The sequence below is a fragment of the Tympanuchus pallidicinctus genome, unplaced genomic scaffold, assembly GCF_026119805.1.
Source record: "Tympanuchus pallidicinctus isolate F22 unplaced genomic scaffold, pur_lepc_1.0 scaffold12, whole genome shotgun sequence".
Taxonomy (NCBI): Eukaryota; Metazoa; Chordata; class Aves; order Galliformes; family Phasianidae; genus Tympanuchus; species Tympanuchus pallidicinctus.
The window spans coordinates 506,546-520,814 of NW_026294637.1; the positions used below are offsets into that span (position 1 = coordinate 506,546).

The window sequence follows — 14,269 nt, forward strand, 5'->3', positions numbered from 1 at the left end:
TGTCAGCTGCAAAACCTGCGTGAGGAATTGTCCTGTGCCCCCTGAATGCACAGGCTCTGCCCCTCTCGGGTGCTGAGTCGGCTCCTAGGCAGAGGGATGGACAGATGGTCTGTGGGACAGATGGACACCGAGGAGCAGCACTGTGCCATGGCCAGGGGCAGGTCTGGAGCTCAGAGGCTCAAGCACCGCAGGCACTTTGCTGCAGGTTACCAGCCGGCTGCAGCAGCAGCAGAGGAGCAGACTGCAAACAGCGCAGCGTTTGGGCATCAGTGTTTGTCCTCCTCCAACACCTTCATCTGATGCTCCTGGGATGCTCCCATGTAAACATACTGAACGCACCCCCGGCCGCCCCCGTGCCAGAAAGCGAAGGCCATTTACCCCCATCACCACTCAGCAGAACCCCGTGGCCATGGCAGCCCCATTATCGGTGGGATTCTCACCCCCAGGCTCCACTGCGCTTCAGCGAATGCCTGCGAGCACCATCCCAGCCGCCCCGCCCCGCTGCTGAGCGCCGCGCTTCTCTGGGTCCCGGGAAAGGAGATCGGGGCTCTCCACGTGAGCGCAGCCTTTCATTCGTCTTGCCGCTTATCAGCAGGATGCAGACACTCGAACATCAGCCCGCTCCCGCTCCGGCTGCCCTGCTTGTTTCAGGCACTTCAGGAAACCAAGTCGCTCCTCTGCCGGCGGCCGCCACGGCACTGCCCGCAGCACCCAGCCCGCGGTCAAGAGCTCCAATTTACAATTCAGAGCTGCTCAAGCGGCGCTCCTCCATTCCCCAGGAGCCGACGCAACTCTCCCACAGCCTTTAAGCTGAGCCGTGCACCCCGCGGCACGCGACCCGAAGGCGCTCCCGGCACCTCAGAAACTGGGGCAGCCCTGAAGCCTTGGGAGGGAGACACAGAAAAACATCCCTCGTGAATTCCGGATCCAATTAAAATTATTTCAGGTTTAATGATTAGAGGTGCTGCCGGTGCTGGAGAACGGCAAAACCTATTGCAGCGCAACTATTTTCGCGCTGTCCCTCAGAAGCGTCACTGCAGCTGTGAGGCTGATGGAGCAGGGCGAAGCCTGCAGAGGCGGCTGCAGGAATGGGGCAGTGCCAGGAGCTGGGTCTGCGGGCTGCTGGGTCCCAGAGGGGCTGCTGGCTCTGCATCCACAGCACAGATCGCTGAGGTGAGGAACTGTGACGCTTTCCTCGTTCAAGTGTAAGAAAAACGTCTGTGCATCCGGGGCGCGCGGAGCCCGAGGTGCGGTGCCTGCAGCACGTGCACGAGGCTCTGCTGCTCAGGTTTAATGTGGAAAAGGTTCTGCCTGTCCGTTCCACTTCCTCACACGTCAGAGCACGTTTCACATGCGGTTAGAGAGCGTCTCTGCTGAGGACGGGCGGCGGTTCGTGAAACCTGCGGGAGAAGTGAGCGCACACCTCGGAGCGGCAGGAATCAACGCGAGCCGCACTGATCTGATCAGGAGTAAAACATCTAATCGCATTCGCCATGCCTGCTGCTCTGTGCGCTGCCAGAAGCACAGGGCTTAGAGCGGCACAGGGCTCGTGTGCGTGTGGGTGGCACCGGGGGACGAGGAGGGGCTGGGTCCCAGGAAGCCCCCTGTCCTGCATGGGCTGAGCCCGGAGCTGGCACCACAGCGTCAGCCTGGCGCCAGGCGCACAGCCGAGGTGCATAGCTTGCAGAATGGCTTCAGTTTTGTAGAAAGTCCAAAATTAGAACATTCCTGGGAGGTGCAGTTCTTCAGAAGGAGCCGTTCCTGCTGACAGCAGAAGGAAAAATGCAACCAAGTGCTGTTCTGTCCGGTTCGGTGATGAATGATCGGCGCTGCGGCACGGACACACTCCCCACCTCCTGAAACCCTAGGGAGGAATTTGGGCTTCAACAGATCGGGGGGGGGGAGGGGGGGGGTCAGAGGGACAGCACGCCCTCCTACACAGAGTTTCCCTGAGCTGTCACTGCAGGAGAGACCACTTTGGTCCACACCCCGAAGACCCAGCCGTGCTCCCAGCTGCTGCTGGCCATGCAGAGGCAGCAGAAGCGAAGCGAAGGCCGGCATTGCGCTGCACGCCTCCAGCAAAGGGCAGCCCGGTGTGCGTGACTCGCGCTGCGCCGGTTACGTCTCTCACATCACCAACCTTTATAAAACCCTCAAGGACTTCTCAAATTGTGTCACTCACTTGCCTGATTAGACAAAGCAATCCCATTTCACTTAGCTACACCAGGGCCTGTTCTGCTCTGAGATTTCATTTTTCCAACTGCAGGAGCTGATATCTGCAGAGTACAGACCGACCTGGGGTGCGTGAGCAGCCTCTGCTCTGGGCTCAGTGCTCAGAATGGGATCCAGCACCTGCCCAGCACAGGTGCTGCCCTTGGGTGTGGGACCCACGGTACCGACCCCTCCCGCAGCCTGGGGGACGCCTATGGGGCATGGGGGAAGCCTCAGGGGGCCCTGGGGAAGTCTCTCTGCAGGTCCATGTCCATGGTGTGGCCACTGAGCACCCCCAGGCCCAGCGACAGGAACCCACCACCTCCATGCACTCCTTCCACAGAGCCGTGGGTTGCCCAGTGCCCCAGGCAGTGCCTGCAAAAGGCTCCACAGCAAAAGCTTTCCCCAAAACACAAAGCGCTGCGGCATCTCAGCGCTGCTGGCTCGCGCATTATCCGCTCAATTAGGTCCTTGCTCTGCAGAAATAGATGGGTAAATAGATAGAGGAGCGCAACCCTGTCATTCAGAGCTGCCGGGACATTAAGGAGGCTGCATGGTCAGTGCTGATGGCACACCAGGGGCGTGCAGAGGGGGGTTAAGATGGAGGCACATACTGCAGGCAGCTCTGAGCCCACCAGGTCCCCTGGAGCCTTCCCTGCTGCACACCCTCCAAGCACGCTGCCCAGCCCTCGCTGTCTCTCAGATCTAATGCTCAGACAAAGTTCCTGGAGTTTAGGAAAGGAAATAGAGGCTCTGGGCTGTCTGAGATTTAATTTAAAGCCTCTGTGAAGATGCTCACATCTAAACTGTCTTCAGAAGCACGCAGACTTCACCAGAGTGCAGAGCGGGAATATTTCAGTGTGCCCAGAGGCGCGTTTGCTCAATCAGTCGCTGGCAAAAACACAGCCTGGCAGAGCTTGTGAATGCAAACAGCAGGCAGAAGGGGACCAGGAGAACCCACTGAGGACACTGGAGCAGCCGCCCGCCCCTCCCAGAGCTCCCAGCACAGCCCTGGGCAGAGCGGGGCTGGCAGGCGGCCGGCACTACACGTGCAGCACTGGGATATTTGGGGACAGGCAGCAGCAAGCCAAGGAGCAGTGTGGAAACAGCCTTCAAAGAGGGGCTGATCCTGGGACACAGCTTTGCAATGAGAACGCTCAGACTTCTGGGCCACATCTCCAGGCACCCCGCACCAAGCCGGGTGCTTGTGGCCACCGAGGCTGTCACTCGGGCAGCGTGCTGCTCAGCCAGCAACACAGGAAGGCTCACATCGGCCCTCTCCTCAAAGCTTGGATGCAGACACACATCTCCTGGGCATGCCTGCACCACACTGACTGTCACCCATCCTATGGAACACTGCTCCCAGAACTGTGCTGCCACGCACTTGCAAAACACCTTTCCCAAAGCAGGGGAAGGGGCAGGTGGCACTTTTTCAGTGTCGGGTCAGAAAGAAATCAGCAATCAGCGAACAGTGCACAGGATGAGGAGCTTTCCAGCATGTGCTCCAACAGATGTGCTCATTAGCATTAATTACTGCAAACGTCCTCCATCAGCCCAGGTGTGGAAAGCCTGCTCTTACCAACTGCAAAGGAGGGGTTCATGCCCTGGCATAGGCACACCTCTGATACCCACACTGCAACCACCGCTGCCCCACAGGAGCACTCTGTTCCCTTCACCCCAGTCCCAGCTTTTGCTGTTTGCACCCACAGTGGGAGGAAGCAGAGCTGCACAGAGATGCAGTCTCCATAACCACAACTTATGGCACCATGAACTCTTCCCCCCTGCACTGAGGTGCTCAGGTACTGCCACGGCCCCAGGAACCGCAGCTGGGGGGTCTCAGCCGGCCCCTAGGAGGAGCTGGGGCAGATCAATCTGGCTGTAATTGGGAAAGGCACCTGAGATACAGAGCAGCCATGGGATTAGAAAGGATTGGAAAAGTGCTGTGCTGTAAGATCAGCACCTCTGGCTTACAAAGGGAAATTGACTCAGACAAAAACGTTCTAAGTGGTTTACGTTCTTAATGTGTGATCAAATTAGCGACAAAGATGTAATAGCAGTAGATGTAATTTACCTCCTCTGTGTGAGAGCCGGGCACTTGCAGCACTGCACATTGATTCGTGGTGCTGGGAGGCAAAGAGTGCTGGGAGAGAGTGCCTGCCTCTGTTCCAGGAGATGGGGACAAGGGACCCCCAGGGTCTCCATCACCTCCATCCCCACTGCAGGTCCCAGTGGCACAGTGGGCTTTGAAGGATGCACAAAGCAGAAGCTCTGGGGTACCTCTGGTATGCAGGTGGCATACTTGTCTTAATCTGCATCGTGAACGCCATTGGGATCAGCCCTAGCAGCAGAAATGCACTCCTAAACATCATTTGGAAGACATCATCCACATTCAGGTCCTGTCGAAATGGTGAAGCTGCAGAGTCCCCGTGGGCAGTGGGTGCCATCACCTCCCTGCAGCCCTCTGCCAGTGACCCCAACCCTCACCCAGCCCAGCAGCCTCAGCACGGTGCATTTAGGAGTTTCCCTGAGCAGTGGCACACAGGGACACACGATGGGGTGGCTCTCCTCCAGCGCTCACAGAGCAGCTGAGCAGCACCCGATGCAGCACACAGCCTGCCCACCATGGGACACCATCACACACACACTCCTGGGCACGCTTCTTGAAACCCTCCATTTCCCAGCCACACACGCCTTATCTTCAGCTCTTCCCCACCGAAAGGTAATTACCTTAAGAGCTCATTACGACTACAGGATGTGCAATTACTGCCTGGAAATAATGCTCTATTTTTAGCACATCAGAGTGAGAAGCTGTGGATTGATGGAATGATCCCACAGCACAGCAGTGCTTTGTCACAGCTGGGTGGGAGCCGCCCCCAAGGCACTCTGGTGGGCTCCAAGTCCTTCCCAGAGCTCCACCACAAAGGCGCCCACCTGGACCAGGTGCTGCATCCCTCCCTCCGTGCAGTGATGCTGTTTGGAGTCCCTCCGCAAGCAGTGACCGATACGAAAGCAGTGCAGGATGATGCCCAGTGTGATTTAAATGCACATGAATGACAATCTATGCATATTTTAGGGCTTGGGGCAGCTTTGGGGCCAACCCGTCCCCAGCTCCACACAGTGCCCTGCGCTCTGCTGTGAATCCCATCAGGCCCCGGTGCTGCTTGGTGCCAGGTGGGCACGATGACAGCAGCCATGGTGACACAGTGGCAGAGCGCCGAGGGCATTCACAACAGCCTCATTTGGCGGCTGTGCTTTGTCAGGAGGTTTCATTTTCCTGGGCACACCTTGCAGACAGTGTGCCATGAGTGCTCCTCCCCCTCGCGCTGCTCTGTGCCGGTGCGCCCAGCTTTCTCACTTGGAAGAACCCAGCAGCGGAACGGCGCCACCTTCCCTGTGCCCAGCCTCAGAGCAACGCCAGGAAAGGAAACCACACAGCTCCCACAGGTTTGATGCCAGCTCCAGCACGAGGTCACCCAGGAGGCTGTCACAGACCTTAAGTAATGCCGCTATTTGCCGACAAGCCATTAGCACCACCGAGCGCAGGTTGGGTCAGCTCCAGCCAGCGCCAAGGAGCGATGCACGGGAGGCTGGCCAGAGAGAAGTGGTCCTCTCTGCACGTGGTGGGATGCCAGCCACACCCAGAGCATCACCAGCATTTGGAAACTCACAGATAGAAGCAAGACAGCCCCTGAAATCACAGGGACCCACATGATGCAGCCCCCTTCCCACACAGCCCTGCTATACCTGGGGCGAAGGAGCGCAGCGCTGAGCTGCACAGCCCTGCTGGCAGGGAGCACAGCAGCACCCAGCCCTGCTCCCAAACCTCAGTGCCAGTGGGCTCATCCATTCACTTATTTGCACAGCTGTTTGTACTGCCTCTGTTACAACACAAACAACTGCTGCTGTTCACTGACAGTGCTTTAAAAGCCCAACGACACACCAGGATGGGAAAGTTCCCAATAGCGGCTGATCTGAGGATTATCTGCCTTGCGGTTTAATCTGACTGCATTAATTAGAGGACAGCCACGGCAGTGCAACTTGCCCTCCTTAACGATGCTGTAAACACAGGAACCCCCTCCCTCCCACCCACAGCAGAACCTCCCAGCAGCAGAGTGGGACGAGGGCCTCTCCCCAGCAATGCCCCCCCTGCGCATCACCGCCGCATCCTCCGTTCCCATGGTGACACCATACCCCAGTGCTGACTTTTTCTCCCTCTCTTTAGAGGCCCACAGAACAAAACAAACTGCACAACGGAGGCAATATATGGGGGTCAGCGTGCAGCCACTGCCTTCAGGCTGATTTATGGCCTGCCAGCTCCGTGCAGATGCCACCACAAAGCCACATGGGCCGCTCCGCGTCCTTCCTCCATTCCACGCAAACAGCAGGACAGCAGCAAGGCTGCAGCCCAAACCCCACTGCTCCTCCAGTGAGCACCAGGTGGTCGCCCACCACCACTTCGAAAACAAGAGGATGGAGCCCTCCCAAAACCTGCTGAGCCCCCCACTGCAGGAAAGGGACGGGGCAGCTGTGCAGCCACACCGCCCCAACCTCAGCCAGAGCGACAGAGCCACAGCCAGCAGCCACTCTCAATTAGAACCCCCCATGGCAGATCAATGCAGACCCCGCCTGGACCCCCCCACCTCCAGCACAGCCACGTGAGGTGTGCTGTGCCAGGATTCATGTTGTATCAGCTCCTTATTTACGCCCGTAGCAAAACCAGCTGCCAGACCGAGGGATGCAGCACACAGCCAACATCAAGGCAGTGCTAAGGCGACATGAGAGCTCTGACTCCAGCCCGGGGAAGAGAGCAGAGCCAGGAGAAGGCTGTCAGTCACCGCTAATCCGCTCAAAGCAGCAGCTGCCCCGGGGACCCTCAGTGTTATCCTGAAACCTCGGAGAAGAAATCTGTCATCTGCAAGCAGAAGTCATGGCCGGCTGCAGCCCCAGCAGCGGGAAAGGAAAGAGAAAAAAAGGAAGAAGGAAAATCTCTTCTGGGTGAGGAGCAGAGCCTTGATGCTGAGGGACGGCCAGGAACACAACGGCTTTGGAAGGGAAGGGCCTCCATGGGGGCTCTGTGGGCCGCCAGCCCTCCCCAGCACCGCCCCACTGCCAGGTCCCAGAGACACTCTGTTCTCGTTACACATTTCCAAAGGAAATCCATTGCTGTTTGCAAGCCAGAAATATTACTCAGCATGCTGTACAGTGCAACGTTAATGAGAATTAAATCGATGCGGGAGAAGTACCTGCTCAGCATGCTTATTGTCTATTTTTCAAACATAACTATATTGGATACTGGCTTTTTTTGCCCCCAGCCCAACGCGCTGCCCACTGCACAGGTTAAGCAGATAGATAATATATCGTTAGAGCCCCTCTGAACCACAGATCCATACATTCCTGAAGTCTCTCTCTAGCTCCAGAATGGCTTAATCGATTTCTGTAATTTTTTATTAAAGAAAGATTTCATCCGGGCAGCGAGATGGATATTTCCTCTGGGATCACAGCTTATGTGCCGAGCCGAGAGCCAATCTGATCTGAAACAGCCCCGTTACAAACCCTCTGAAAAATAGAATACCTCCATCACTATGACAGATATGCCACTATAATTAACATCTTCGGTAACAGACATTCCGCAGCCAAAACTTTCTATTTCCAGCTGCAGCACCGACCACATCCCAGCACCCACTACAAAGCAGCCGCAGCTCTCCGGCCTCCAAAGAGCACCGCGCAGCCTCACTCACTGCCAGTTTGGGAAGCACCCGCTGGGCACCGACCCCCCGCTGCACGCTGTGCGCCCACACCCCAGGGTCACCCCAGGGCTGCCAGTCGCTCCGCCCCGCTCCCAGGAGCTCACTGATGATATCCATTACCGGCAGCTATGAAACATTCAGGCTGCATTTCCGATGAGGAGCTCCATCAGCACTGCGCTCCCGGGAGGTGATGGGAGGTGATGGGCGCAGTGCAGAGCGCTCCTCCATCAGAAGGAAACGCATCGGATGGCGAGCGAGCCATTCCCACCGGCGATGCCACAGCCGGGTGCCCAGCCCCACTGCCGCTGCAGGGAGCGCTCCATTGCAGAGCAGAGCAGCAACCCCGGGGCCTCCGCATGTAGAAGCGCCCCTTCGGCCCCCGCAGCACAGCTCCTGCTGTCAGCCTGCACAGCTGCTGCCCTGGAGCAAAGGCTGATCCTGCCCAGATCCCCCCGCTGCCCCTCTGCAGGAGTCACACAAGGCGGCACGGAGCAGCTCCACTCCGCACGGCACCCGATGCGCTGCTGCCAAAGAAGGCACCGCTGCCAGTGAAGGTAATTCACACGGACTGTAATTGCCAAAGTGTAATTAAGGGCAAAGCACGGCCTGCGTCTTTAAAGGCGACGATGCAGACTAACAAAGGCTCGCTGTTCCCAGCCCTGTGGGTCCGTCCCACTGGCACCACACAAACCCTGGCTCTGCTGGGAGAAAGGAGCAATTCTGCACCGGCCCATGGGACTTTGTGCTCCCTCTGTAGAGGGCCAGGTGCTGAGGACCAGGCGTGCTTTGCAGGCAGCTGGGCGGCTCTGCCCTCCTTATACACCCAGCTCTGGGAGCCCCACTTTGGAGACAACCCCAACTCACCCAGCAGAGCTCCATGAGATCAGACGCGTCCCCAGAAGCAGGCAGGACACAGGCCTGGGCGAGCAGTGAATGCTCCCGATGGCAGCAGGTGGGGGATGCACAGAGATCAGGCATGGGCTTTGAAAACACATCCTCTTTCAAAGAGCTCCAAGGAGGTACAGTTTGATATAAATGCAGATGAGTGCACACACCCAGCATGGGACGCCATATCAGGCACCAGCTCTCTCCCTTCCTTCATCCCAGCACTCTGAGCAAAGACATATTCCCCTCAACGCCATCTCCACCGTGCCCAGCTCGCTCCCCATCTACCGTGGCTGTAGGAGCAGGTTGCAGCCCAGGCTGCACCAGGCAGCAGCGCTGTGCACTGACTGGCACTGGCACATCTGGGGGAAGCTCCAGGGGCAGACAGGCGCTAATTCCATCCTACTTCCCATCCCATCCCTCCCTCTTCTCCCAGAGCTGTGCACCCTGAGGGGATCACGAACAAAAACATCTCGGAGGTGCCACAAAAAAAAGCCACTGAGAGCCACACAAGCTGTAAGGCAGCACCAGGGGGAAGGCGGGGGGCTGGGAGGGGGGCATGGCTGGGGACTGCAGCTGGCCCTGTGGGCTCAGCCCCACAGCTGTGGTCCCACAGCCAGACTCACTGTGCGCCCATCGGCCCGGCGGCCACACGCACGCTGTCAGTGTGAGCTCACCATCACAACGCTGTGATAATTTGCTCTGGAAATTTTTCAAAGGAAAGAATTTGACCTAAAACCTTCTTATTTGCAGAACCAACTCCAAAGCTTTTTGTAGCTCAGCAATGATGCTTTTCTGGCTACAGCCAAGCAGCTGATGGCAGAGGAGCAGCCCAGTTACCTCTGGAACAGCACCAGCTCCTGACCCCAGCATTAATGGGGCATCGTCCGTTCCCAGCAGAGCTGAGAGCAAACAAAGCTGCACTTCTCGATGGCTAAAGCCCTGCCTGCTGTCCAACCCCCCCAGCAACCTGCTGTCATCTACAATCAAGGAACCAGAAAGGCTGGAGAAGCCCTCTGATACCCCCCACCCCGGCAAACTCCCTCCTCTCACGGCACAAAGCAGGCGTGCAGCCCCGCTCCCAATGCCACACGCAGGTGCCCAGCAATGGAGCCGCAGCCCCCCGCACCCCCACCCCAACCATGCCATCTCTGGGAGCAAGCCAGAAATCACACACATGGGCTGTGCGTGGCCCCTTCCCTATTCCCCAGCCAGCCCAAAAGCAATTCCTGCTGTGCATTACCTCATTTCTACACAGCAGAAGCAGAAATTTCTTCTCAGTACTCCACATATGCATTTTTCTACGGCAGCATTACTCTGTGTACATTCACCTATTTGTCTTTGGGATCTTATAGTGGAAAAGTGACAACCGAAGGCGCTCTGTTGGGATGGCAGGCGGTCCCAGCACAGCTCTGCTGCGAGCAGCTCACAGCATGCAGGCACTGCTGCTGGGGAAGGAGGAGAAGCTGGAAATATTTTCCATAGGTCTCCATAACAACTCACCTCTCTGCCTCGCATTAGTATGAGAGCAAACGTGTAACTGGCCTGCGGTGGACACAGAGTGGATGTTTTCATCAGTTGCCTTTTGTATCCTTCGTGTTTCAAATTATACACTTGGAAATTGATTTTAGAGGAAAGAGGAGATGCAGCCCGAGAAGCTCAGCTCTGGCTGTGCCTTGCCTTCAAACTTTCAGTGCATTTCAGGCAGCGCTCCTTCTCCTAAGCCCCGGGGGCTGTAGATACGTGGTGTTTTGGGCAAGGAACAAAGGCTGCTGCACAGACATTGCCACGCTGCAGGGACAGCAGCGAGCAAGAGCAGCAGCTTGCTGCTACAGACACACTGGTGTTACACAGAGAAACATCACTTCCAGAGGATCAGTGGCAAACTGGAAGGCAACCTGCCAGCATCGCTCCCACCACCACTGGCACCCAGGGGCTGGGAGGGATGCAGCCCTTCGTCCCCTGCAGCACAGCGACCCCCCGACCACCCTCACCTCCCCGCAGTGCCCACGGCTCCCAGCAGAAGGATGGAGCTCACCTCAGCTCCATGCAGCGCTCTGCCAACCTATTTCCCAGCATGGGCAGTTGGAAACGATCAGAAGCACGAAGGATAACGAGCAAATAACCTTCACAACAGCCTGTGCTGCAAAGAGCCGAGCTTCTCCATTGTGCTGACGGTTATTAATGGCCCTGTTGAGTCCCTAATGAACTTTGTGCTTCACGTGGGAAGCGGGGGCTCAGTCCAAGTGCTCTTTTCCATTTATTTGAGGCCTTACGTAAGGGAGCTGTCACATTCTGAACCTAGGAAACCTCATTTCGTATTTTTTCTCTCACGTCTCCACGTTCTCATAGCACGAGTGAGTTCAGAAACAAAGCAGCACTGTCTGCCCAGGCAAATACTTGACTCACCAAACGATGGCAAACGGTTCATTATTTCAGGCCCTTTTGCCACCACTGACTGCACCACGAAGAATCTCAAACATTCCCTGGGACAAGCAGCTCAGTCACACAGAAACCGCAGCGCCGGAGCATTTCTGCCTTCCTCAATGCTCGCTTTATTCCAATTGTTGTGGCACTGCCTCCCCCGTGCCTGGAGATGCGGGGCGGTGAGCACAGGGACGTGGCAGAGCAGACCCACATCGGGGCAGTGATGGGAGCGGGGACAGCCTGGAGAGCATCCACAGCAGCGAGAGCACTCTGCAGAGCCCCACTGCAGCTGTCACTGTGCTGCTGCTGAGACACGAGAAGCTCCAAGAGCAGAGGGGACAGCGCTTCGTGCTCACCCACAGCAGGAGCCCTGCGAGTGCCCAAGAGCCGCAGGCACAGCTCCATCCCCGTGCTGCAGCACAGCACATCATCCTCCTGCTCTCTGCACAAAGCCTCGGACAAAACCCAAGCTGTTTGCGGGGCATGGAGCAGCTGCCCCCCACAGCTGGGTACCAGCAGGAGCCGGCCCTGAGCCATGCTCCTCTGCTGCTCCTTTGGCTGCTGGGGGGAACAGTGGGGCAGAGGAGGTGGAGGAGGCACCCGAGCACAGAGAAGGAACTGCTTCAACACAGGAACATCACCAAGGTAAACTGGTGGTAATCAAATAAAAGCAACTTTATTTAAGTCATTATCACACAGCACACGAGCACTACTCACGCAGCTTTTATTGAGCTCAACCTGAGGGCTCAACGACAGCCCTCAGGAGCACCGTGCTGGTGCCCGGGATGCAAGGCAGAGCCCGGAGTCACACAGCACAGACCCACTGCAGCCAGGGGAATGCACTGCCAACCTCCTCCAGAGCACAGGTGTGCACCACACCGCTGCTTCATGCGGCTCTCCACATCTGAGCAAAAATAGCAATCCTAAATTAGAGCCAACAGGCGCACAGACCGCCCGGGCGAGGAGCACCACGGAGCTCAGCGAGACGCCCAATATCGGCACCCGACGGGGAATGACCTTCAAAACTCATTCACCGCTCCCCGCTCCGGGCTGACGGCTTTCCCACTTGCAGGACATTACCGCTCCCACACACACTTAATTTTGCACGGACTGTCAGCACTTCGCTGTCGGGCAGTGTGAGGGCAATGGCAAACAAACACCTCTCCGCGTAACCTTGCTGGCGAGGGCAACAGAGCTGATTCTGGGCATCCCCGGTCCTGAACACCAAACACAGCGATCCACCGTTCGCTATGCTAAATGTCCACCGAAATACAGGATCCGGTGCTATACACTAAAAATAAGAACTAAAAGAGCACGCTAAATGAAGACAGCTCGTTAGATCCTAATAAGGACAGAAAATCCAGATTTTTCTATGCTGCATCGCCCGGATTCTCCCTCCCGAGCCGCGCTCCATGTGAATTAAGAACAGCCTCGGAGGGACCGACGGGCAGCGCCGGCGCCGCGCAGCTCCGTGCCGCCATCGGGTGCGCGCAGCCCCGCGTTCGGCTGCTTCAGGAGAGCCGAGCACGCCGGCAGTGCCGCCCGCGGCGCTCCGCTCTGCTCCCACCGCTCTTTGTCATTCGCCACGCGGGGCTGCCGGCAGCGCGGAGCCATTCGCGGAGTTGTGGGACGGCCCCCGGTGGCGGCACCTCGACCCGAACGGCCTCGGGTCCCCGGAGCCGGTACCGAACCGCGGGGCTGCGCGGAGCAGCGGTGCCGTCACCGCGATGGCTGCGGGAGAGCGGCGGGCGCCGCAAATCGGTTCGCCCCGTGCCGGCACTCCTCTCCCGGCAGCTCCGGGGCCGAACGGGAGGCAAAACGGCGGCACCCCCGGATCTCACTCCGTACCCACGTCCTCCCTGCGGTGCCGGAGGTGCGGGGCTCGGCGCGGGGTTCCCGCAGCGCACCCGGCCCCCGCCAGGCACCGCGGAGGGGGCGGCTTTCGGGGCTCCCCCGCACCGCCGGCACCGCGGGGATGCTCGGGGAGTCGCGCTGCTCCGTAACCGCCGCCGCTCCGTCTTTGTTCGATGCGGGTTCCTTTTGTCTGCGGGTTCCGCGCCGCGAAGAAGCGCCGCGATCCCGGCCCGCCCCTCACGGGCCGTCCCGGCCCCCCGCCCGCGGCTGCCGACCTGGATGGTGCAGGTGTACTCGCTATCGTCCAGCAGCCGCACGGTGCAGTTGTACTCGCGCTCCAGGTTCCTGCTGCTGCCACTCATCCACCTGCTCAGCATCTTCCCGAGCCGGGCTGCGGGGCGCGGAGCGGGCGCTGCCGGCGGAGCCTCCGTTCACATCCCGCTGCCGCGCGGTGCGGCGTTGCGGTCGCGCCCCCCGCCCGGCCCTCCCCCGCCGCACCGAGCCCGCTGCGGGCCGAGCAGCGCGGAGTGGAGCGCAGTGCCCGTGGCCGGGCCGCGGCGCACGGCGGGCGGGGTGGGGGAGGGCCGGGGGGGCGCGGGCTGCGGGGCCAATCTCGGCGCCGCGCCTGTGACGGGCTTCGCCGCAAACCAATGCGGTATGGGCGGCGCGGATCCACCGCCCCCGCCGGGCAGCCCCGCGCGGAAGGAGGCTCCGCGGGAGCGCAGCGGGGAGCGCGGGGGGGGGGGGTTAAAGAATGCGCTGCCGTGCGTGAGCCGGGCGTGGGGCGGGAGCGGCTCACCGTGGGCTGCCGAGCGTTGGGTTGGAGCTGCCGGGGAGAACGGCTGCAGCCCGGGGGCGGCGGAGGGATCATCGCGGTCCCGTCGCCCCGCTGTCTGCCGGACGGGTTGGTGTTTCCACAGCGGGACCGCCGTCACGGCCCTGTGAGCAGAGCCGGGCACTGAGAGCCCCCAGGACGTGGGCTGCTTTCCTAGGGCTCACTCCTTACAGAGGGAAACTTTTACGTCTCCCTGTTTTGGACAAAATGGACTCTAGAGGTGATCAGCGCCCAATTAGCTGCAGCTGGTGCTGCTCTAAGAGGTGAGATGCACGGCACCTGTGCTCAGCTGCTCCCTGGCCCGGCTGTG

At 59.1% G+C, this 14,269-nt stretch overlaps 1 protein-coding gene across 3 annotated transcripts in view; it reads right to left on the reverse strand.

Annotated features, from left to right (window-relative positions):
• FRMD5 (FERM domain containing 5) overlaps window positions 1-13,590 on the reverse strand; it is a 40,499-nt gene extending 26,909 nt beyond the window's left edge. The window contains exon 1 of one of the 3 annotated variants that reach the window (XM_052671705.1): window positions 13,400-13,590. In XM_052671705.1, coding sequence (XP_052527665.1) covers window positions 13,400-13,501 — 102 coding nt within the window. In that variant the 5' untranslated portion in view covers window positions 13,502-13,590. Of the gene's footprint in view, window positions 1-10,881; window positions 12,654-13,399 lie in introns of those variants that run through there. The other 2 variants (XM_052671704.1, XM_052671706.1) reach the window with 2 other exon arrangements.
• Window positions 13,591-14,269: the final 679 nt, after the last annotated feature.